This window comes from Heteronotia binoei, chromosome 4 (assembly GCF_032191835.1).
Source record: "Heteronotia binoei isolate CCM8104 ecotype False Entrance Well chromosome 4, APGP_CSIRO_Hbin_v1, whole genome shotgun sequence".
NCBI classification, from domain to species: domain Eukaryota; kingdom Metazoa; phylum Chordata; class Lepidosauria; order Squamata; family Gekkonidae; genus Heteronotia; species Heteronotia binoei.
This window is the reverse complement of record NC_083226.1, coordinates 155,105,490-155,130,821: the sequence shown is the minus strand read 5'-3', so window position 1 is coordinate 155,130,821 and position 25,332 is coordinate 155,105,490. Positions and strand designations below refer to the sequence as shown.

General features: G+C 40.9%; 2 protein-coding genes across 3 annotated transcripts in view; one reads left to right on the top strand and one right to left on the bottom strand.

Annotated features, from left to right (window-relative positions):
• EGFLAM (EGF like, fibronectin type III and laminin G domains) overlaps positions 1 to 7,426 on the top strand; it is a 168,865-nt gene extending 161,439 nt beyond the window's left edge. For both annotated transcript variants that reach the window (XM_060236057.1, XM_060236059.1), the window contains 3 exons: positions 2,184 to 2,267; positions 2,924 to 3,027; positions 5,402 to 7,426. In XM_060236057.1, the coding sequence (XP_060092040.1) occupies positions 2,184 to 2,267; positions 2,924 to 3,027; positions 5,402 to 5,556 (343 nt within the window). In that variant the 3' untranslated portion in view covers positions 5,557 to 7,426. The remainder of the gene's footprint in view (positions 1 to 2,183; positions 2,268 to 2,923; positions 3,028 to 5,401) is intronic.
• Positions 7,427 to 8,319: 893 nt separating this feature from the next.
• Positions 8,320 to 25,332, bottom strand: part of LIFR (LIF receptor subunit alpha) — a 62,517-nt gene continuing 45,504 nt past the window's right edge. The window contains exons 15-17 of the mRNA XM_060236593.1: positions 19,984 to 20,077; positions 16,387 to 16,465; positions 8,320 to 15,298 (exon numbers count right to left, since the gene is read on the bottom strand). Of these exons, the coding sequence (XP_060092576.1) occupies positions 14,660 to 15,298; positions 16,387 to 16,465; positions 19,984 to 20,077 (812 nt within the window). The 3' untranslated portion in view covers positions 8,320 to 14,659. The remainder of the gene's footprint in view (positions 15,299 to 16,386; positions 16,466 to 19,983; positions 20,078 to 25,332) is intronic.

The following is a 25,332-nucleotide window of genomic DNA, read 5'->3' as shown; positions in this document are numbered from 1 at the left end:
ACTCTTTAACTTCTCTGCAGAACTGAAACAAGGCTGACATCAAGTTGTAGAGCAGAGAAGTAATTCGTTTCTTGTGGAATCTTGAGTGTGAAGATGTAGTCCTAGTAAAAGCATGAGCAAAACACATCAGGATGAAGATTTCACCCTAGAATTCTTGGGAAGTCAAAGATGTACAGATCATTGATCTTAGTTCTTTGTCTGCTTCAAGTTGGACAAAACTGGTTCAGAAAGGGGGAAAATACAGAAATTCTGAATTATCTAGAATTTGTTAATTCTCTTAGAGGATAAGCTTCGTTGGTCTGCAATAGAATAGTTAGATTCAAGCTGTATCTGTCGATGGGAGCTTTGACTCTCAAAACCTAAAAACAAAAAACCCCTTATTCCCTCACATTCTTCGTCATTTCTAAGGTGCCACTGGACTTGAATTCATTTGTTCCTTCTGAATTTGAGCCCTTGGGAATGACAGTGAATTTATTTGTTTTGGGATGAGAAACTCCATTTTCTAGATCAGGGTGGCCAAACTGTGGCTCAAAGGCGACATGCAGTTCTTTCACACATACCGTGCAGCTTCCTGATGTCAAGGAGGAACTTAATGCAGGCTTACTCTCAAGTAAGTGTGCTTAGCATCGAGATCTCAGTCAGCCTCTGTGCACTGACCCATAGGTAGGCAACTTTTTCCATTGTGTGTGAAGCTGGGAAGGAGGGGGAAATAGGCAGGCTTGCAAGCTCTTCTCCACCACAGAGGTCAACCAGAGACCTAGAGTGGAGGAAGAGTGTGCAAGAGCTGAGAGAGCCACTAGAAGGAGGGACAAAATTAAAGAGGGAGGCACAGGGTTCCCTCTTAGTTTCATGTATCTTGTAGGAGCTGTATTTACTAACCTTGGTGTCAAGGTAAAGAGAGATGCATAAAGATGCAAACAGTGGTCATGGATTTAAATGGTACATAGGTGTTTCCTTCTCCTATTGGTGCCAAAAAATAATTTCCTAACCTTTCCCTATTGTCTTTTGGGGACTGTTATTCCCAGCTGGCTTTATGGGAACTGTTATTCCCACTTTACAACACAACCTTGCTAGAATGCTAACATTGTTGTGTTGTAAAATGTGTGCATATGTATTTTATCTTTCTGTGCAAATAAAATATAAAATAGTTTTAATGAAGACGTGTGTAATATTTGCTCATGTCCGGTGGCTCTCAAGCATCTGATATTTATTCTGTGTGGTTCTTACATTAAGCAAGCTTGGCCACCCCTGTTCTAGACTGACACCCTCATATTTCTCTGTGCAAAGCCCAGAACCCCCCCCCCCCAACAGTTCATCATGTTTAAATTATTATGGGGAAAGTCCTGTTTTATTACATGACCTGTTAAATCACTGTCAGTGGTTCTGTGTACAAATGTTCACATGATGTTCTTCTTTAAGTGCATAAGAACTACCTTACTGAATCAAACCAAGGTTCCATCAAGTATTAGCTATTTTTATATTTTCCGTGCCTTTGCATCTGGTATTTAGAGACAAAGTTACTCTAGATGTTTAGCTGTTGATAGATTTTCCCTCTGCATTTGTGCTTGCAAATTCTTCAAAGACTTTTCTACCTTTTTTTTTTGTACCCATTTTCCAAATTGGTATCCAGATTCTGATTCTGAGGGCAAGCACAGACCATAGTTTGTCAATTTATATGAAAAACAGCATCTTGGGGAAGAAATTGATGTACCAGAAGGAAGAAAAGGGGGAGAGAAGGACGTCTATTATTGCTTGCACAATTTTGACATAATTTTGTATGCCTTGAATCACAGTGAGAAAGGCGGTCTCTGAATGAATGAAGGAAATAAATACATCAAAATGGTTCAAAATGGCTACATTTGAAGCTTGGATTCAATGGTAATTTCCTGCTGAAGGGATTTCTGTCAGCAGAATGGGACTCTTTCACTGCCCGTATTCCACTACACCTTAAAATGCTGCTCTTGGGGGACATCCTCCTCTCTGGAACAGCAAGGAAGGGCTTTGGAGATCTGCAGCGAAAGTGGCAACAATCAACCTCTGTCCTGTTAGCAGCAAACGGCTAACTGGATCCAACCCAATACCTATACTGGATCAGTTATATAATCTTGTTAACATTTGATTATTTTAAAAATGAAGCATAATGGAATGTTCTGGAAATTTGAGCATGCTTCCTTTCATTCCAGCTATAATTTGGGCAGCGGCATTGCTTCCATCATGGTGAATGGCTCTTTCAACGATGGTCGATGGCACAGAGTAAAGGCAGTTCGGTAATTTCTTTTCCTATTTTTATGCTCCAGGCAATGTACTTGGTTCAGCCGCTTGAAGGACAGAAGCCGAAGGGTGGGTTTCTGATTGAAAGAGATCTGCTCTAAAGAGTATAATCTAAGTTTCATTTTGGAAGATACTACAGAGGGAGAAATTATGATTGACAAAGAGAGGATGGATTAGGGGTGGCCAATGGTAGCTCTCCAGATGTTTTTTGCTTACAACTCCCATCAGCCCCAGCCAGCATGGCCAGTGGCTAGGGCTGATGGGAGCTATAGGCAAAAAACATCCGGAGAGCTACCGTTGGCCACCACTGAAGGCAAGGTTTTCAGAAGATTGCTGTCAACAAGGATGGTAGCATATCCTTGGGCTTCCATATGATTAGGGACATAGACCAGCCTTCAGAGATAATACGATCTTTGAGCAGCTGCCTAAAAATATTTTTCAGGGTTTTGAACTTGAGTCAGATTAGGAATGCTTTAACAGGCTTCAAGTTGTCCCCAAATAAGGGAACACTGAAAACAGTCATCTGTTACTGACTTACATTTGAGTGTGGCAACAGGAAATAAATGATACTGGCTTCACCTGTGTTCAATCAGTTACAATATGGAAACATCAGAAAAGTATGTGAGTGTGTATATATCTTTTTGAATTTAAGAGATGGACAGTCTGGGAAAGTCACAGTGGATGATTACGGTGCTAGAACAGGCAAATCACCTGGAATGATGAGACAACTGAACATCAACGGGGACTTATATGTTGGTAAGATCCTCCTAACTTAGTTCTTCTTCATTGAGAATTTGGCGGAGAGTGGATCATGCATGCTTATCATTTGCTGGTCAAACCTTGCAAATCAACCAAGACAGATAATTCCTGCCACCTGCCGTTACATCAAGCACAGGGGTGTCCTATGATGAGTGGGTACTTTCAGGGTGTCCACAATTTCCACAGATTCCCCAGTTGATTTGCAGCCCCTGGGCTACATTCCTGAGTGTTCCTCAAACTCAGAAACATATTTTTTGGATCGCTGAGCTTGAGGAGACATGAAACACAGAAGTTCTGATCCATAAAACAAGTCAAGCCTGCAGTTCTTTGCATTCAATCCAACATTCCCACATCCAGGTACCTTTTGAAAGAGCAGCATGAGCATAAATAGGTACCATGTCCTCCATTAAAGCTAAACCTGATTTTTGCTGACTCTTTTTGTCATGGTTTTAAGGAGATTTGCCCACAAGCATTGGCTTTCACATGAGTGTTGTCTTGGAACATTGCCCACAGAGAAACTGGTTAAGTTGGAACAGATTGTTTTGCTTGGACAATTAATTCCTATGTAACCTTTTTACACCATTTCTCATAATAGGCACAAGATGTATTTCTATAGAGGTACTTGTGGTTGTGTCACAAAAAGGCCAAACCAAACAAGAGGCTCCCGGGACAAAATTGTACGATCTTCACAACAGAACGTTTGGCTTGGCTTTGAGTCTCTAAAGCCATTCACAATAGAAATTTGATTTAACAAGCCTATTTATGTTCTGTCATGCTCATAATGATCCAGTGCTTTGCCCCCTTTTTTAATAACAGTGCTCTGAAGGAGAGAGCAGCTGTTCTCATTTAGCAGGCTAAGATACATGGTTGCCAAAGGCTACACCACAAGCCCATTGATGGGCTGTGGCTGAGTGGCAGAGCATCTGCTTGGCATGCAAAAGATTCCAAGTCCAGTCCCTGGCATCTCCAGTTAAAATGTCCAGGAAATAGGTGATGGAGAGACCTCAGACTGAGACCCCGGAGGGCTGCTGCCAGTCTGAGTAGACAATACTGATGTTGTTGGACCAAGGGTGTGATTCTATATAAGGCAACTTTATGTGTTCATTGCCAAAGTGGGACTTGAACCCAGGACTTCCAGCTCTGGCTTTGTATGAAGTGAGCCACATAAACATGACACAAAAAAGCCATCCCGTTTATAAAGCTCATTGTAATCATGAGCATGAGAAATAATGGCCCAGCCTATTGAAGTTAGGGTCAAATTAGAGAATATTAGCAGTATGTATCCACACCAGGGAGTTCCAGTCAAGATTGGTGTCATGATGCATGAGTAAGGGGGACAGTAAACCTTTCAACATGTGCCACTTTTGTGGCCTCAATGCCCTTCCCTCTTTGGAGTTGCTGTTTGCCTGCTTAGCTTCAACTTTTGTTGGTTTCCAGATTTCTACAAGCCAAATCCTATTGCATTGCTTATTGGGATTGTATTGACTTTTCTGTGTAATCTGCCTTGAGTCCCAGAGATAAAGGTAGACCATAAATAATAGAAAGGAAAAGGACCCTCCGTAGCAGAAGTCCCCAGCGTGGTGCTCATAGATGCCATGGCACCCAGCAACACTTTCCTGGTGCCAGCCAAGTGTTTTTAGAAAGTGGGCAGGGCCAGGTGGAACTTTAGTCCAGCAAGGTTCCTGGTTGGCCACTGGAGATTTGATTGGCTGTTGCAGATTTTTAAAAACATTGCTTTGGTGGCAGCTGCCACCATAATACAAGGATTTTTACTGTGGCAGTCATATTGTGGCTGGCGCTGCCTCCTGCAACAGCCATTTTGTAGCTGTGCCCAGTGGCAGAATTCAAAAGGTGCCTGCAGGCTCAAAAAAGCTGGGGATCCCTGCTCCATGGTAACTGTACATTTTCTGCATAGCAGCTACAAGGGGCTATTAAGACCTTGAAAACCTCAAGGAAAGATTTAAGTATACAGTCCTCCTACAGCTTCCTCCCATACCTGTTTTAATGTAAAAAAAAAAGAGAGAGAGATTTAAATATTTGGTATTTTATACCCTGCTTTTCTCTCCCAGTGGAGACCCAACTTCATTTCCCCCTCTTCCATTTTATTCTCGTAGCAACAATCCAGTGAGGCAGGTTTGACTGAACCAGTGTAACAAACTCAAGATCACCCAGTGAGCTTCCATGGTGGAGCGGGGATTCGAACCTGGCTCTCCTAGATTCCAGACTGCCTCTCTGACCATTCACGCATGCTGGCTTGAACACGAATGGATATTAGTTGTAGCACAAGCTTATAAAAGTTTATGTTGCACTTCACTAATATGGCTACCCTGCTGGGGTGTCTCATTTATGTACTTCTGTCTCTCTCCGCTAGGTGGAATGAAGGAGATCGCACTACATACAAACAGACAATACATGAGGGGACTGGTGGGCTGCATTTCTCACTTCACCCTTTCTACCGATTACCATATTTCGCTGGTTGAAGACGCAGCTGATGGGAAGAACATTAATACTTGTGGGACAAAGTAAGAGCTGGAGCATCTTCGTGTGGAAAGGCCAGCCTGTCATGTGCCGCCAACCACAATCCTAATGACTGTGCACGCTGAGGACTCTTTTCAATGGGCCTGGAGGCAACCCTCACCCCATTCCAAACTGAAGGAAAATAATTAAAAGGGGACCGTTTCACACTCTCCTTTAAAAAAAAAAAAGAAGTTGGGATGCTGTGCTATCTCAGTCGAAAAGCTCTGGGCCAGGACTATGCTACTTCACTGCTACAGATTTAGAATATCATTCAGCAAGCCCCATTGGATAGAGCTGGTGTTTTTTATCGGTGGGTCCTTGCGCAAGCTTCTGTCTCAGCCAGGCCTACAGCCGTGCACACCTCTCCAACATGCACATGCAACTGGGCAAGCACATGAGTCAGCAGCAGTAGGCAGGTGAGAGACAAAAACTGCACATTCCCTGGTTTTGGAGAAATGGTATCTGTGACCATGAGCGGCACCTGCTTGGCTTCACTTCTAGGCAAAAGCTGTAAGGGCTTTAATTTTCTTGTACTACTGCCTTGATTCCCACTAGGTGTCCAGCACCCCTCCTTAAATAAATATTGCATCCTCTGCAGAGATATTGGGCTGGAACAGTGGTAGTAGTTGACAAATGTAACATCCTTGACTGCGTAACCTCAAGATAAGGAAGATAGATGCTCTCAGTAACCTTGATGGTGCAGCAGCAGAATCTCTTGTTTTGGACCCCTGAGCCTGGACTAAAACCATATTCTCTGCATCAACTGCTGATCCAGTTTTATTTGACCGAAGAAGCAAAGAATTTCTAGGCTACTAAATCCTGTTACATATTTGAATAATTCCCCAGGAGCACTACAAGTGAAATCTCTGCACATTGAAAACTAACAAGTTGTGGAGAAGGGTTGCACTCCTTACATCTAGTTTTGTTCTAATAGCGGGGGGCAGTCTATTCATGCAGTGACACTTCCTGTTACAATGGTAGAATGTTAGGAACAGTTTTGTCCAGGTGCCCTGCTGGTTTTACTTCGTCTTCTGTCTCTGCCCAGCAAACACCAGTCTTACTGCCCTTTACTCCTCCATGTGGACAGAAGGGAGCAAATGGAGAAGGCCTGATATTCTGCAGTCATGTTGAGGCTCTGAAGACCCCACCTGTTGATCATTAGAGACCGGGCATCAATCCCAAGGACAATGTAAACAAAGGAGCAGCTGCATGTCTGCAAAATGATGCACCAATAACATTTTTGGAACTACAAGACCAGTGTTCGGAACACTTGGACCCTTTCTAGCATGCAATGTCAAGATGACAATCATCAGGCAATCTTAGTGGCGTATTTTGAAAGCGCTGTATTTATGCATTCATTTTCCTCTTCCAGACTCATCGTTTGCATTTACTGAGGGGGGGAGGGATAGATTTCCAGCTCCATTCTGCCCAATGTAAATAATCATCAAAAGTTAAACTCCTTTGCAGATTCTGCTGTGTGCTGAAGAAGGACCATACTTACTATTTACAAAGTTTACTTTTTTATGCAATGGAAAATCAACAACCACATTTTGTAGCAGTAATTTTGTACCTGTATATTTTTATATAGCAGCAGCTGCAGAACTAACCGGTTAGCATAATTTTGTAAACGGATTAGGTGTCTCGCTATCACCATTTAGCATGCTTCACAGCTAAGAGAAAGAAAGCTGAGGTGGTTCATTGGACTGTGGGACAAAAAAAAGTTTCATGTATCCTCATAATACGGTTTCAGTGGAAATGTCTGTGAAATAGAACCGGTTTTACCTTCTTTTTTGTAAATTTAGACAGTTGAATATGTACATTAACAAGGCTTTCTGCTTTAAAAGTATTGTAAAGATGTTAAAATTGTGCTCTACTACAATATTTTGGCATACTTTTTTTTTTAAGAACGGGGTCCAAAATAGACATTATGGAGGTCACAGATTTCCGCTAGTCTATTAAAGGTATACAAGTCGAGGACAAGTATTACTCATGCAAGGGGTCTCATTTCCACATTCCCATAATCTTACAAACAGGGCTCTTTTTGAGCAGGAACACACAGGAACGCAGTTTTGGCTGGCTTGGTGTTGGGTGGCTTAATATGCAAATGAGTTCCTCTTGGGCCCTGCTTACAGGATCTGTGACATTTTCAATCCATGCTCTGAGGCTGTTGTTCAGAAATACTGGCTAGGCATGAAACCAAGATTGGGTTAGGACCTTTTTTAGGAAAGAGAAGAAGGGATTGACACTGGGCTGTGTTATTATTACCAATTCTAAAGAAAAAATCTCATGTTCTTGAAAAACCTTTTCTTTTCCTTCCTTTTAAAACGTGGGCATTTTAAATTAGAAAAGCCAAGCAGGTGGTTAAGTTCCCTACCCACCTTACGCTGATCCACAATTTCCATCATGACCTCCATCATGTCTATTAGGGACCTAAGCCTCAACAATGAAACCAAGAGTTATGGTTGAAGTCAAAACCTCTGACTTCTCAAGCACTGCCTAAATTACAGAATTGTTGTTGCCATATATGTAGTACAGGAAAGCAGTTAGAATTTCTGGTTATTAGAATAGTAGTTAGACTCCATGCCAAAGGGATAAGAGCTCTGAAAGCATAAAAAATTCCAGAAAAGTCTATAGCCCTCTTCTATTCTGCACTGGGAACATTGGATCATAATGCAAATGAACCAGAAAACTTGACTGCCAAAAAATGAAAAGTTAAATACGGGGAAGGGGCTATAAGTGGAAGGATACAAAAAAAAAAAATCTGAGAATGTGTAAGAAAATACATTTATTAAATTTCATGGCAATAGTCTGGCAAACTCTTAAATACATGCATATTTGTAAAATGGATAAGCAGTACATTGCCACTATGATAACCAGGCAAGCTTGCCGTATGTTCATGCTAAGTTTAGTAATATTAGTACTGACCACCTCTTCTTCCCCATCTGTGTCTCCCAATGTTATATTCCATCCCAAAAGTCTACCTGGATAACTGTGCATGGCAACATATGGCTACTTTACGTCTGATTTTGCAGCACAGCTATTATTAAGCATCAGCTCTTCTCCACTGATTTCTTAGCTCAGTTAAACCGGCAGCACTGATGTTTCACTGCTTAGCGGGAGAGGTTTAGTCCTTTCTCTAGTGCTAAAAACATGTTACTGGCATAAGGATCAAACAATTACTTCAACTGAACACTGGAAGTTACTAACACATTTCTAGTTTTGCAATAAAATACCTTACAGAGAGACCTAAAGAGTTCAGATGGGATTTCCTTCACTGGCATAAAGCAATGAGCTTCTCGGCGCCAAAGACACAGGATGAGATTGAAAAACAGTCTCAAAAGGCTTCCCAGAGATTTCAACATATACAGTAGAATAAAAAATACATTTGTTTGCATACATCATGTAGGTTTGCTTAAGACAAACACCTTTTGAGTCACTTGGTGCCCAATTGCCAAATGCAGCAGCTCTGTGTATCCAGCCTAAAAGGGAAGATAGTTTGCACAGAAAACGGCCCCAAAATTTAAGCAACTGTTAAGTATTCCAGTTGGATTAATATTATAATGCTTATTTAATATTTCAAAAACCTTTGGAATTATCTTCACATCCATACAGAATATTTAATATGCTATCTACATTTTAATAAAATCTGTTAGCATTTATTGAGCTATAAAATACAACATTTATCATACAAGTAACATTTAGTAGTCCCCCCGACCCCTTTCTTTTTTTCCCATTCTTGCTCACTGCCCCAATTCAACTTCCTCATCTCTACTTCCTTCAATGTTCTCATTCCAGAGGATTTCACATTCATAATGAAGGCCTCAGCCAAATGACCACACAGAAAAGGCAAAAACAATCTAACCCACCAAAGTTTGTCTAGCATTGCCAGTTTAGTAGTTATAATTCACAAATCACTCAGTGGGGAAGATCCACTGGAAAATGGTAGGAATAAATTCTTTACACCTTCAGAAAATGCTTAACACACTGAACCAGGCAAAGGATTCTGGGACATATTTTAGTGGCTCAGGTGCACTTTCAGTTCATATGGAACACAGACCTAAAAGTCCCTTCAGGACTTAAGGGACTTATGTTAGAGTTCATACACAACACCATTGTACCTTGCAGAGGAGACCAGAAGTGGATGGTTTAAGGGAACATGTCTGCCATTACTTATTTTTTATTTATGGAACCAGTGATAAGTTTGTAAGAAAGACCAGTTTGAAAAAAGACTGGCGTTACATCAATGTCTATAAATTGTCCTAACTCAATTTGAAAAAAAAAAAAATACCGCTGTTCAATCAATGCCTATAAATTGTCCTAACTCTTTTCTTGTTGCATCTCAGTGTGAGCTCACCATTGGCCTCAGTACACTTAAAACCAGGTCCAATGGAAGCCCATGCTGTTCAAGAACGTGATGCTCTAGAAGGGATCCACATTCTTACTGCGTTTTCACAGTGCAATGCTGCAAGCCCTATTGGAGTGAATGAATCATCTCCCAACTTGGGTAGATGAAAACTTGCATCCAGTAGAACTGTTCTGAAAATGGGCAAACAATCAACAGCATTCAAGAAGAACCTCTCTCAAGATGAGCTGCAATGCCTCTTTGGTTGTATCTGTATGGCAGCCGTGGTCTAAGCACTTCAGTGATCATCCTGAAATTTAGGAACCATCGTGGAAGAAAGATGGATTTTTGCAGGCACTCTGTCCCCACCTGTTGACATCTAAAAGTCTGCCATATTAGTGGAGGGGCTGGTGGAGATCTCCTCCCACAGTGCCTCCTTGTTTGGCCTTAGGGGCAGGCTTGAAGAGCCTCTATGCATTGTGGTGGCCAACCCAAGCAACATGTTGCCTGCATTTTTGGACCTTTCTGAGATGTTTCTGCAGGTGGACCCTAAAAGGCAATAATAGCCACTCTGTCTGAAGCATAATGCACAATGGTGACTCCTGCTACATACAACAGTAATAATGGACGTTCTTGATTGCAGGCATTCGGGTTCATAACCACACTCCCCCTGCCAACCTGCTGGTCTTGTGTAGTGTTCACTGAACTGTTGGTACATGGAACCAACGAGCAATGTAATGAGAAATTTTCTCTATGACCCAAAGTGACCACAATGCCCTACTATGCTTTTAAACTTAGCTTACAACACGGTGGTAATGTCTGTGTGAGGTATATATCATATGCAGGTTATTCAAAATGTACATTCAGTTCAAAAATGCCATTTCAAAAACAGGATTCACAGTTCCTTTCCTCTACGTCGGCTAACACAAAAGCAACACACAGATAATGAATTAAAGGCCATAATGTTTTTTTTTCCAAAAATAAATTCACTCTCTTTCTTCCTTTTAACAAAATGATTTCAAAAACACACGTAAAACTTCATATGGCTCAAAACAGAAGCAAAGTACTTCAGAATTTTCCGCAAGGCATTTAAAGTGAAGGAAACAATTTTTTTTTAAAAAAAGATCAAATGCTACCAATTGAAGTGCCAGCATTTTATCCTGTTCTTCCCCCCTCCCCCCAAAGAGGTACAAAGAACAGATTAACTACAGAATCCTTTCCAAAACTCCCTTTTAAGAGAGATGTTTCACAAAACTGCCCTTGAAAAGACAAACAATTTCAATTCAGCCTTTATGGATCTCATGTAAATTCTTTGCTACTAAAGATGCTCTTTTGAAACTAGAGAACCATCCAGTCTAACCTCTACATTCACTGTGAAAAATCGAAACGGAGGCAAGCGCTGTTCTTACCTTTTGTCTAAAGCACAGATGATTTCAGAATTCACCTCAGATTCTTACCAAGAATATATAGCACCACAGAAAGAATTTAAAAAAAAGTCATATGGAAGATCAGTCTGCTTTTCCCACTCTCAGACACTATCCCTCTCTTAAGATGTTTCTTAGGCTTCAATCTGGCCTACAGGGGAATGAGGGGGAGGAATGGGCTGCACCCACATCAACCTTCCACTGATGAACTCCAGCTTTGACTATCCCTTTACTATTTATTTTTTTATAAAGACACCCTGTGAGGTGGGTGGGGCTGAGAGGGCCCTCACAGCAGGTGCCTTTTCAAGGACAACTCCAACAAGAGCTATGGCTGACCCAAGGCCATTCCAGCAGGTGCAAGTGGAGGAGCGGGGAATCAAACCCAGTTCTCCCAGATAAGAGTCTGCACACTTAACCACTACACCAAACTGGCATTTTGAAAGTGTTTCAAAATGTGATACGTTTTCCATGATCATTGCACTCTACTGCCTGAGAATGGTGCAGTCCATTCTCGCATCTGATTCTCCAGCCTTTCGTTTGAACCACAACTTTTAAAAAGTCGGAGTAGTGGGACTAAGGCTACGCTTCCACAGACCCCGGGCTGTAATGACTTCAACAGAACTGGGTCACTGAAATTAGAGATGAATCAACTTGAGGAGCTATATTTTGTACATAGTTTAGCATCTCTGACAAAGTGCCCCTCCTTTGTTTTTCAAGGGAATGTGAACAAAAGTATGCATTGAGAGATGTGGGAGATTTATGTGGCCACAGAAGCTGAGCTCCTTGGGGGAAAGGTCAGAATAGAAATGAATGGATAGGATTAATAGACATTGAGTGGGAGCTCTCTCCTTTGCCGAAGGTCTTCACAGAGATACTGGCCAGCCATCTGTTGGGGATGGTTTGAAGTTTCCTATGTTGAGTAGAAGGCTAGACTATATAGCCCTTTCAAACCTAAGATGGTGACTGCTAGGCAAGAGTTGCCACCACATAAACAAAAAGGGATACTGACATCTGTTGGAAATTGCGGGTTTTTTCCCTAGTCAACGAAAGTAAAAAGATTTACCCTTCACACGAAAGGCATAACTATGACTGCATTTTTTAAAGTACTTTTTGACCAAGAAAATCAGAAAATTCCCTGCTCAGATCCGCCAAATCATGTTATTAAACAGCCACTGAAAATGTGGCAGACCTGAATACAACCAGGATATCTGATGCATTTCAGACTGCAGCTGGAAATGCAACAGTCATTCCATAGTTCAGTTGAAAATCTCTGATATACAGCTGAGTTCACATGTGGGACGCACTGGGGCTGAAATTAGACTCAGAACGGAAGGTCAGTGCATTGGTCCCTTGAGTTGACTTCTTTGGAGACTCCTACACACAAAGGCATCCAATATTTGGTTGCCAATGAAGAAGTCTGAAAAAGTTATATGCCTCGAATATATAAAGCAGCAGCTCTACAAGTAGTGTATAATTACAGAAGTGCACATGCAAATATATATATATATATATATATATAATGTAAATGTTAAAATCTGGTATAGCTTCATTTAAAATGAAAGTCCATCTATTTCTACCCCAAGTCTGAAAAGTTCTTTTCTTCTGCCAGTGGCAGATTTAAAGACATCCAGGATGGGGAGTTGTATAAACAAACACCTGCTTTCCACTTTTACTTTGGGCAAATATTGAGCAAACAGAAAGGAAATTCAGGGAAAGAAGCTCCACTTCTGATACTTATACAGGGAAAATGTATACAGATGACAAAGGTTTTCCATGCAAATTAAGGAGAGGAACAGTTCTCAAGTTTATCCTGCTTCTATTGGCGGCATATGAGCAGGAAAGTGCTATGGAAGACATTCTCACTGTAGCTAAATAGTCTTACTTGGGATTATCTGCCTATGGGATTATCATATAAACGCAAGTGACAAAGTGGTTTCCATGGATGTGCAAACAAAACTGTGGCCTAAGATGGAAAGCCAGTGCCTGGGCTATACCACTGCAGACTTTGGGGGGGGGGGGGAGGGGGATTCATGTAACTGAATGGGCCTGTAGGGGAAAAAAACCAAAAAATAAAACCACACAAAAATGAAGCATGTTATAAAGATTAATGCTAACCTGGCATGACTACGTGATTTCAGTCAATTACAGTTATTGATTTTTTTAAAAAAATAAAAAGGTAAGCAGCATTTAAAATGCTGGAAGCTAAAACTTTAATCTATTCCTGACTGAGATTTTAAAATCAGTGTTACACTCGTTTTTGCACCCCTGAGTCAACTTTTTTGCATATACATTTATACAGCAGGTACAGAAACAAGCATCCAGGCTTGTCAAAACAAACACGGACATCTCAAGCTGAGGTTGTGATGGACAAGCCAGCTCTCCTGGATTTCTTCAGCTCAAAAACTGGTGTGGTGGAAAGTGCTGTCAAGTCCCGGTTGACTTATGCCTACTAACAAAGGTCGTTTGGCTTCACCTGCCTCTGCGTAGCAATTCTGTTTCCCATCCAAGTACTAACCAGGACCGACCCTGCTTAGCTTCTGAGATCTGATGAGATTTGGCTAGCCTGGGCCATCCCGGTTAGGGCAAAATCTGGTTTAGCTGCACAGATATTAAACAAAACAACACAATAAACAAGACTGCTTTTAGTGTAAGGTGTTCTGCAGATCAGTTCAAGGACTAATGGCTCCCATTGATCATCAATGCAGTACGGTAGTGTTGGACAACGTTGCCCAGAACTCTAAAACTGTTTTAAAATGCCTCTGATTGGACAGCAACTGGATGGGTGGACAAGGAGGCCATCCTTAATGCTACTACATGCGCCACATTTTTACAACTCTCATAATTGTCTCCAGACCAAAGGCTAAGCTTATAATGACAAATTATTTTTTCCTTCTACATTTTGGAAGTAGGTTAGGCTTTATTTAAACCATTTATATGCCACCTTTCCATCCAAATAGAGTCCCCCAAGGGCACAGTTCTATCAATTTACCCATTCTATCAATGCAGAACAAGGAATCAGAGAGTCACAAAAAGAACGTTGTGCCCCTCTGACAGCGGGGGAAAAACTGCCTGGAAGCAGATGTGGGACTGTGGCTGTTCTTTGGCTTCAATTATAACAAAAGGTTACCCACAAAGTGCCCCTCCCTAACTGAGATACTACAAATTAGCAGCTCAGCCAGCATTAACAGTGAAACCTTGCCACTATACACTGCAACTTATACAAGGTTAACATTCAATTTCACTGAAATGAAAATTATAAAACCCACTGCACAGCACCTCTTGGCGCTACGCTTAAAACAAGTCCCAGCATACGGAAGCTTTCAAGGCAAGTTTTATCATTGCGATGCTAATCATTTGGTTTGTTGTGAAAGAAATTTGTGAAGTTCCACCCTGTGGTGATGACTTTGGGGGAGTCTTCATCCTCTTTGGGTGGGATCAAAAACTGTCGAGAATTAATTGAACAAGGGCTTCCAAATGAGGCATTTTCATTGTTACTCTCGGTGGATCCAGGAGAATCTGGGCAGCCTGTGTTCCATGTGGGTGGATTCACTTGAGGTCTATAGCCTGCACCCTTGTCCATATACTCTTCCGCAGATGATGTGTCCTCCATTTTTATTAAGCTATTTATAGGCAGCTGCAATTGGGGCTTGTAGCCAGCAGTGGCCACACAGTCCGCCCCTGGTTCTTCCTCCACTCTGACTTGAGGAGGATACATCGACTGGAAGTTAATATAAACAACCTGGGAAGACCCCATGGACTCATCTCCTGGGGGATTGGAGATCTCCTCTTCTATGATTGGTGGGCAGTAGGAGACAACAATATGGCTCTCTGATTCAGAGTCAAAACCATCTTCTGGGAGCTCATCTGCCACGGGGGATGTAATTGCCGTGTCCTCTACCTTGAGGCATGGGGACAGTGTTTCCACCACTTCAATGTTGTTGGGGGTACATGGATTCATCTCCAAGGTTTTAGGGTTAGCCTTTCCCTGCAAAGAGAAAATGCAATAACTAAGAAAAGCACTCAAACATTTCTTGCATTCAAAATACGTAAGGCTAAAAAACAGAACCAACATTACCTCCTGGCAACAATCATTATTTTGGTATGCTGCCTCTAGGATACCCCCTGACCCTTTGACTGAAGCTAGAAAGAGCAGGTTGTGTGGCAAGATTCACAAACATCAGTGTTATTGATATGAATGGGTAAAGCACATGCTTTCAAAAAATAACCAAGTAGCGCAAATGGGGCTCTAAATACTTTTAATAAAATAAGTTAATTCCTGACACGTTTTGAGCTATCAGTGAATATTAAGATTATTTTTAAAACATGTGTAACCATTTTAAAAAATAACAATGCATTTATTTCAGAGACAGGTATGTGGTGAAGAGACAATCTCTCTCCTTGTACCTTCAAACACCTACTGGAAGACTCTTGAATTTTGAAGAATCAAATTCATTGCTCTGCCACAGAATGCATGTTTAAGAACTGTTCTTAAGAGAGCATGAGGCCAAAGACCCCAGCACCATTAAAAATTTGCAATGTAGCATTCAAATTTTCAAAGAGGAGGCATCATTCTACCGGACTAAAGGTTCTAAAATGAGACAGAGATAGCCCATGTAATTGTGGCGATGGTGGGAAGGTTCCAGTAAGATCACCAGGGCAAATAGATCCCTGATCTCCAAGGGCTGAAAAACACAGCTGGATTCTGCCAGTAAGGCAGACATAAGCAGTGAGAAAGGAGGATATCTGGGTCAATGAAAATGATCAGAATTGACCCAAAAAGTACAAATAAAATTCAGCAAAGAGATTTTATGCAAAAATTCAAATCTCTACCAGTTTACTTCAGGTCTTGTTCCTGTACCTTGTTCCATACAAGTATCCTTGGTCATCAGCCTCTGTTTCCCCAAGAGCTAAAGAAGCTCAATAAACACAATAATCATAACTCCAAAACACACAAAATCCTTCCACCTCAGAAAGGAAACAGGAAGATACCTTTCTTCACTTCCTGCCCCATTATCACCATCTTCTAGCTATCTGCTAACAAGAGAACAGAGGTAATAAAATGAAAACAATTACCTCACATGGACCCTTCTGGAACTCCAAAGCTTTGCTGTTCACAGGGTTTGGAATGTCAGGATAGAAGGTTTCCTTAATCCTTTGGGAGTAAGAACACAGATATTATTGTCAGGAATTTCCAACAAACTGCTCCAAAAGTACAGATTAAAGATAACAGCAACCTATTTAATTAAATACATACTAAAAAGCGCAGCTGGACTCTTAACTTTGTTCTACACGCTAAATATAGTTTGTATTGAAGTTTCTACTCCAGCAGTCTCTTGGTGGAATATAGACTTTAAGTGTCTTCAAAATGGAGGTTTCCCAGCAGATTCAAAGTACTTTCCATGTGCACACAGAGCTCCTTCCATTGAAATGAACAGGAAAATCCATGCACATAATCCTATCATGTATGTCTCAGTGCACATACTCAACTCTAGATCAGGAGGCCTCTCTGAACCCATCTTCCCCTCTTTAATCTGCCATGTTGAACATATTTTAATTTCATACAAAAGTTATATTTAGATTTCAACACCATCATGCTGGTTCTATTTAGTGGTATGCAAAAAAAAAAAAAACCCTGGTAAAATCTGGATTTGGGGTTATTCAGGAGCGATATATTTGGGAGGCCCAAATATCCCCAAATATCAGATTTTGGTAGTCCCAAATATACTGGAGATATTTGGCTATTCCTGTATATATGGTCCCATTATATTCTACGGGCCATTGAAGTCAATAGCAAAATAGGGTATAATGAATGGTAGCTGGGGGGGGGGGGGTGCAAGGGTTTGAGGTAGAGGCTCCAAATTTGCAGGGCAGATGCAGGAGCCTATCCATAACAGAACTTCCAAGTTTCAAAATGATTGTACCAGGGAGTCTAATTCTAGGGGCACCCAAAGAGAGGGCCCCCATCTCACCATTATTCCCTATGGGCCATTGAAATCAATGGAAAATAGGATATAATGAATGATAGCTGGGGGGCAAGGGGTTTGTGGGAGAGGTTCCAAATTTGCAGGGCAGCTGCAAGAGCCTCTCCCCCACAGAACTCTCAAGTTTCAAAAAGATTGGACCAAGGGGTCCAATTCTACGGGCAACTAAAATTGGCCCTTTCCCCCTCTAGTGGGAAAAAAGCAATCAGTCTCTTGTTCTCACGCTGATTAGAGTGGAAAAAGTGACTCTGGGGGACAGAAGATTTGAGGGAGAGGCACCAAATTTGCAGGACTGCTTCAGGTGCTTCTCCTCACTAGAACCTCCATGTTCCAGAAAGACTGGACCAGGGGTTCCTATCCTAGGGGCACCCAAAGAGGGTCATTATTCCCTATGGTGGGAAAAACTACCCCAGGCAGCAGTCAGATTCGTCTAGAGATTCTCTGCAGTGGGAAAGTCAACTGTGGTGAGGATGCCTGTAGGGAATCTTTTAACACTGACCCAGCCTGCTTGGGTGCAGCTCAGCACATGACAGCTATAGAACTTTCCTAGCTGAACAAGGTCAGTGTTAAAGTATTCTCCACAGGTGTTTGTTCTGTAGTATTGTGCAACTGCTTTGTATGCAGAAAGTCCATGCTCCATCTTTGCTGCTTGGCATTAGTGCATTCAGTGCACTGGTTCTGTGCTGCAGTCCCTGTAGAAAGCCCCCACCCCAATCTGTGATTCAGAGAGATTCTCTAATCTGAACTAGATCCAGTGTATTGCATTGCCACTGCCACAGTGGCACCTGTTCTGCTGGGCACAAAGCACTATTATGCTCCTTGTAAAAAGCACCCTCACTCCATGCTTTTTAACAATATTTTTATCACAGCACATCACCAGAGTATAAAACATCTTAAGACAGGTCAACAGCATGGTGCCCCTGGGTGACATGGCACCCACCAATATCTTTCCTGGTGGCTGCCAAGTGTTTTTAGAAAATGGGTGGGGCTGTGCCTAGCAAAGCATCTGAATTGCTACTGAGAATGTATAAAAGGCTTTGGTGGCAGCTGCTATCACAGCACAAGGATCTTTTCAGTATGACTGAAGGTAAACTGCAGCAGCCATTTTCTGGTTGGCTCCACCTCCGGTGGCAGCCATTTTCTGGCTGCGCTGCCCACACTGTATCAGAATTTTATAGGTGGCCACAGGCTTAAAAGGATTGGGAACCCCTGCCTTAAAGTATATGCTTGTCTAAATGCACAGCTTTGTTGTTCAAAATACTTACAAGCAAAGGTCTAGAGAGGACTGGGAACTGCTGATAAGTAATTTTGGGGGAAAGCCACAAATTATATATGTCTGCAGTCTTCATAACGGACAAGTGTGCATTTTGTAGACAAAAAGCAGCTCAGGAAGCAGCTTTTAAAACATACTGAAACAGTGAACAAAAGAATGAAAATAGCCGAGGTGAGGACTGGTCTGACTGCACAAGTACTCCAAGTGGTCCCTCATGGTGGTAATGGAGCATGTGGAACCTGAGAGGCAAACCTGAAATTTGATATATATGAACATGCACAGCTGCCTTGTGCTACATCAGAAATATTCTGGAAGGAGTAATGGTAACCACAGGACATAAAGCACCATCACTAGTGTTCTGTAAACATTCTAAGTCAATTTTAAAAAGACCAATATGACAACTGATTGCAGGGAAAGACACTCATATTCCATGCAGGTGTTCTACTTGTCCATGAAGTCCAATCAAAGACCCCAAGCTACTTTATTCTCCATTTCAATTAAAAAAATCTTCTACAGTGGTATATACTTCAACCATTTAATAGGATGCTGAAAGGGAGAATGTTGCAGTCTGCAATATGCTACTATACCAACTAATATTCCCTTCATGTTACTGCTCAATTTAATCCTGGATCTAACCCACATGCAAAGTTAGATAAGACAACTAGAACACCTGCATGGAATATGAGTGTCTTTCCCTGCAATCAATTGTCATATTGGTCTCTGTTTTAAATTGACTTAAGAGTATTTACAGAACATTAGTGATGGTTCTTTATGTTCTATGGTTACTCATGCTACATCAGGCCCCTGCTTCATGTAGCTTTGTATTACCTACTCTAAGTGGTAGTTTGTTTGGCATGCAGAAGGTTCCAGGTTCAAGTTTAAGGGATCAGGTAGAAGGTGATGTGGAAAGCCTCTATCCAAGACTCTGGAGAGCTGCTGCCAGATAGAGTAGACAATGCTGATGGACAAATATTGATTTTGATTATCTGATTCGATATAGACCAGCTTCATGTGTTCATGTGTCCATGTAGCATGCTTGCTACTTCAGTCCTCAGATTGGTATGGCACAGAAAAGACTGGCAACAGCTCCTGGATTTTTTTTTGCCAATGCAAGGGATCCAGAGTACATCTCTTACGTTGTAGCTGCCTTAGGCAAGAAAATGTTTTGAGCCTATTCTATGATGAAAACACACACACAAATGGCTCCTCCACTGCTACATATCACTGAATTTCCATCTATTTAAAAATAGTTCCATCTGGAGTTCCATCTATTTAAAAAGATTTGAACAACTTTTGATCCTCTCTCTGTTTCACTTCCCTTGTACCAGTTATGTACTGGAAAACTGTTGTCTCTCTCTCACTTTTTCTCCCCCTAGCTGGAAAGACAACAAACATTTGAGGCATGCAAGTAATTACCATTCCCTCTTCCGGTAGCAAAGGATGCTGGTTACCAATGCAAGCACGACAACAATGGCCACTGGAATGATTATGGCAATAATTAATCCCACTGCTGAAAAATATAAGAGAAAAAAATGAGTTAGACAATAGTTTGTTAGCTGCTCCTACAAAATTGCAGGCTAAAAAAGAATCAGGGCTGTAATCAGCGCTCCCTCTAAGCTGAGTTTGCATGAGCTAGCTCACAGATTTTTAGCCTCCAGCTCACACATTTTTGTCATAGCTCGAGGATGACCCCAGAGCACAAAAATTTATGAAGTAACTCACAGCTTTAATGCCAGTAACTCACAACTTTAATACCAGTAGCTTACAAAGTAGAATTTTTGCTCACAAGACTCTGCAGCTTAGAGGGAACAGTGACTATAATATACCAAGCTGATTGTTTTAATATTCACCTCCAAAACAGTCACACTTAGATTGCATCAGTTTGTCCCTCAAACAAATCTCAGTTCCCCTTTCATGTTCTGGGTAGCCTTTAAGTAGTATGTCTCTTTCCTTATTGCATAAATAACCTTTTATAATAAATTCTTTGTCCCACCCGGTGACTGGTAGATGGTTTTACCCAATTAAGGAACTGTCACCAAGGTTAGCTGAGGATCCTCCAGAAACTGCACTTCAGGCACACTTAAACAGTTAAACAGATTTCAGATTTATTTAAACAAACTGGCAGGGAAGGGATATTTACATAGGGGTTAAGGTTTGGGATCGGTAGATAGAAAGTTAAATATATTTACAGAACTACATTTTATGGTGCTGAACATACAGTAAACTTTTAGAAGCTTTAGGCTGTTTTGCTTTCACCGAAGGTGCTACAGATGTTACAGTGCTGTTGCTTTGATAGTACTTGTTCTAGATTTCCTTTTGATCTTAACTTGGTCACACAGACTTGAGCATATACTCAGCTTTATCACTTTGTTTTAAAGACTAGGGTTTTCCTAACTAGACCCTTCTGTCTGGCAAGATCATTATTATCTTCTCCTTAAGATCAATAACTCAGTGTTTGGCATGTTTAGGGCCTTTCAAGCCATTGGCCAAATCCTTATCATCCAGATGTACAGTATCTTCAATCTGGATATTAAGCTTATAAATGGAGAACTAATTCTCTTTGTATTTCTTTGTTTTACAAACAGAGACTGATTAAACTACTGGAGACTTGGACTGCTGAGATAGACATCTTTAAGCCTTTTCTGGCCAGTACAAAGCTTTTTCAGTGTGTTCTGGTTGATTGCTGCTGCTGGAGCTAACAACTAGCATTAAAACTTGTAGGAGGTATATCTCCTTCTGAATGAAGATCCTGCAGTTCTCCAACAACACTGTCCTCCACAACTGTGCTATCTGTTTCATTTGTGATACTCTGTACCTCTTCTTGATTTGGTGGCAATGTGCCAGAGACAGATATACTGGACAGATGTCTGCTTGATTCTGCTGCAGTTATAGATGGTGTTAGTTCAGGTGTGGTTGGAGGGGCATCTAGCACTGAATTACTGCCACTACTTGGGCATTCAACTTGCTTGTCATTCATTTCAATAGTTTTCTCCTCAACAGATTTGGTTATCTGAGTGGCAAAGGCCTTTCAACTTTTGAGCTGGACAGGCAGTCTCCTCTTTTGCTCCTGAGAGGTTTTTTTTTTTTTAGTCCATTGCCTCTGAATCCATGACCACATAGTCTTTCCAATCATTAGCTCTGGTATGTTGAAGTATTTCATCAGAGTCAGTTATTTTTAATTAATTTTTCTGCAACTTCAGGGAAACCTGAATAAAAAGCATTTGTCCATAAATATTTCCTCTTCCCCTCTAAACCACTGCATTTCTTCATTCTCTCTCCCCCCCCCACTTTTTCATCTGTTGCTACTGTTTTCCCTCACTTTGCCATTTTATATGTCCTTCTTAAGATTAGGTGACCCAGTTTTTTAAACATTCCTCTGTGACACCAATCTTTCATCTACCACATTTTGCTTGTGGCTTTGTTTTATCCATTGCTTCTTTTTTAACCCCTTTCCTCTTCTTGGTGGTTTCATTTTCTCCCTCATAATTAGTATCATCTGACAGCTCTGCCCGTTCTTTTCAGCAGTCTTTCTGGAGATTTGGATATTGATATAGATGCATCTGCAAGGGTTTTAGTCTCTTCCTCTTTAATTATTCTTAATTCCCTTTCCTGGTCAGAGAGAGATTCCAGAAAACGCTTTTTTGTTTTCTTCTGGTTCATTAGATTCTTCTTTCTGCCATAGTCCCCTTAAACTAGAGTCTTGTTTTTGCTCCGCTAGGAGCTCAGCTGCTGGTGCATTGTGTAACAGTCTCAGAATCCTCATCTCTAGGATCATCTTGTTCTGGCTGCTGAATCAATTGTTGCTCAGCTGTCACTGTCTGTTGTGGTGAAGCTACATGCCTACTCCTGATAACTATATTTATTTTTAATTCCTCCTCATTCTTTATTTGAGAGGTCAACTCATTTCCCAATAAAATGGCTACATCTAGTTCTTTCCAAACTCCCAAAATTGATTTTCCATGTAAGTTCTTGTATTTAATAGGGACCTCTGCTGGTGACACTTCAAATGCTGGTGCACTAATGCCCTTAATCTTGTAAGTCTTTCCAACCGGATTCTGATTTTTCATCACTAAATGTCAGGGTGTGTGGTGTCAGGTGTTATCACTTGGTGTCAAGGTGTGGCCTAATATGCAAATGAGTTCCTGCTGGGTTTTTCTGCAATAAAGTCCTGTGTGGAACAATTGTGCCATCAGAGGGTGTGGCCTACTATGCAAATGAGTTCCTGATGGACTTTTTCTACAAAAAAAATCCCTGGTTATTTCTGCTCCAGTTGGAGGGATCTCCAACCCTGTATATCTTTGTGAGTAACATTTACATTCTCTAGATAGTCTCTATTTCTCTTGTACCTTCCATATTTGTAACACTCTAGCTGGCTTGTCTGGAATAGTTTCAGCTATGGGTATAGGGCTTTCTGAATTGTTTGGCTCTCTGTTCCTTTAACAATTTTAAATTGTTTTGCTGGAGGGGGTGTTGTGTCTTTCTCAAGGGTTGGACATTGTGTTTGGATATACCCTTCTCCCTGACAGTTATAGCAAAAAAATCCTTTCTGTTTTGTGGAGGACTGGCCCACCTTACAAGGTTGATTTTAGATGGTACAATTTTTTTCTGAGGAAGTCCAAAATGTAGGTTTCTTAATGAGTGACATAAGCATAGATCTCCCTAGGTCTCCTATTTCATTCAGCACAGTGGTGGCCTCCTTCCATGGTTTTCATCTTTTTATCTCTCAAAACCCATCTGAATTGTGGGGGGACCTGGCTTTAGAACTGTTCTAAACCAATGAGTTGTTTCAGTCCTTCAAAAGTGCTCCCTTGCTCCCTCCAACCCATCTATTTAGGGCTCTATCTAGGATGATATTCCAACTGCGAATAGGTTTCTTCTGCTTCCTTTTAATATCCTAGAAAGTTTTGCAGCTTTGCTCAGCAGTTAAACCATATCTAATTTTGATTAGTTCTTTAAACAGCAAGCAGTCGGACGTTTCATCATCTCACATCTCTGAATAGATTTCACTCGACCCTCCAAATATTTGAAGGTGCAAAACTAAATAAAAATGCCTCGACACCATCCCCTTTTTGATTTTGTGAAAGCTTCTTTTGGTCCACTGAAGGGCTGTCTCCACTTCTGTGGGAAATTGGGTCTCCTGCCCTCAACTGCAACTCTTCAATTTTGAAATTATATATCTATTTCTCATGTTCTCTTTGTCTCCCTCTCTCTCTTTCCTCTGTCTCTATTTGTAACCCTCTTTTGCTCTGCTTGAATTTTGATCATATCTGCTGTTCCCTCTCTGCCTTTTCTTTTTCAGCTTCAGTTCTTACTAATTCTAATTCTATTTTTCTCTCTCAACTTTTTCTGCCTCAGTTTTTGCCAGCTCTATTTGCAACCTCATCTTCCTAACTCATGACTGGGGTTCTCCACAGTAATTGTGCCTTCTGTCTGTCCATCTCCCTTTGCCTTTCCAGCTTTCTGAGGAGGTGCCATTTCTGACAGGAATTTTATTTTAAAATTATCCAAATGGATCAAATTCAGTCTTCTATGAATATATATATATTTTTGTGGAACAAACTATTTGTGGGTTATAATTTGGATCATGGTGCTGCCACCAATTATAATGTACCAAGCTGACTGTTTTATTAATCACCTCCAAAATGGTAACACTTAGATTGCATCAGTTTTTCCCTCATAAATTAATATCAGTTCTCCTTTCTTGTTTTGGGTAGCCCTTAAGTAGCATCTCTCTTTTTTATTGCATAAATAACCTTTTATTATAAATTCTTTGTCCTACTAGATGACTGGTAGATACTTTGTAGGCTTTTATCCAATTAAGCAACTGCCACCAAGGTTAGATGAGGGTCAGTATTTTCAAATATTTTGCTCTAGAAACGGCACTTCAGGCACACTTTTAAACAAATTTCAGATTTATTTAAACAAACTGGCAGGGAAGGGAATCAACATTTACATGGGGTTAAGATTTGGGATTGGTAGAAAGTTAAATATATTTACAGAACTGCATCTTATGATGTTAAACATCCAATAAACTTTTAGAGACTTTAGGCTGTTTTGCTTTCACTGAAGGTGTTACAGATGTTACAATGCTGTTGCTTTGATAATACTTGTTCTAGATTTCCTTTTGAACTTAACACACATTGGTCACACAGACTTGAGAATATACTCAGCTCTAACCCTTTGTTTTAAAGACTAGGGTTTTCCTAACTAGATCCTTTTCTCTGGCAAGATCATTATCATCTTCTTGTTAAGATCAATAACTTAGTGTTTGGCATGTTTAGAGCTTTTCAGAGTACCACTTCAAACCATTGGCCAAATTCTTATCTTCCAGATGTACAGTCTCTTCAGACTGGATAATAAGCTTATAAATGGAGAACTGATTCTCTTCTCTGGTTGTGTTTCTTTTGTTTTACACACAGAGACTGATTAAACTACTGGACAGCAGGGAATCTGATACTCCGTGTCAGAATCCCTTTCTCCTCCAGAGTCTCTCCTTTTCCAAAGCCACAACGGCTTTGAAATAGATTCGGCTTTTCAAACTCCTCTCACTATAGATGTCTCTCAGGCTGCTCACTTCAACAGCCTCCAACTCCTTCATTTTTTTCAATCCTTTCTATAAATTTTAATGCTTTTCTCCCATTTCATTGTATCTGAAGAACTGTGTATGTAACACAAAAGCTTATACCTTGAATAAAGTTCCGTTGGTCTTAATGGTGCTATTGGACTCTTACTTTACTCCCCTCTACAGTTAGCTGCAGTCCTCCA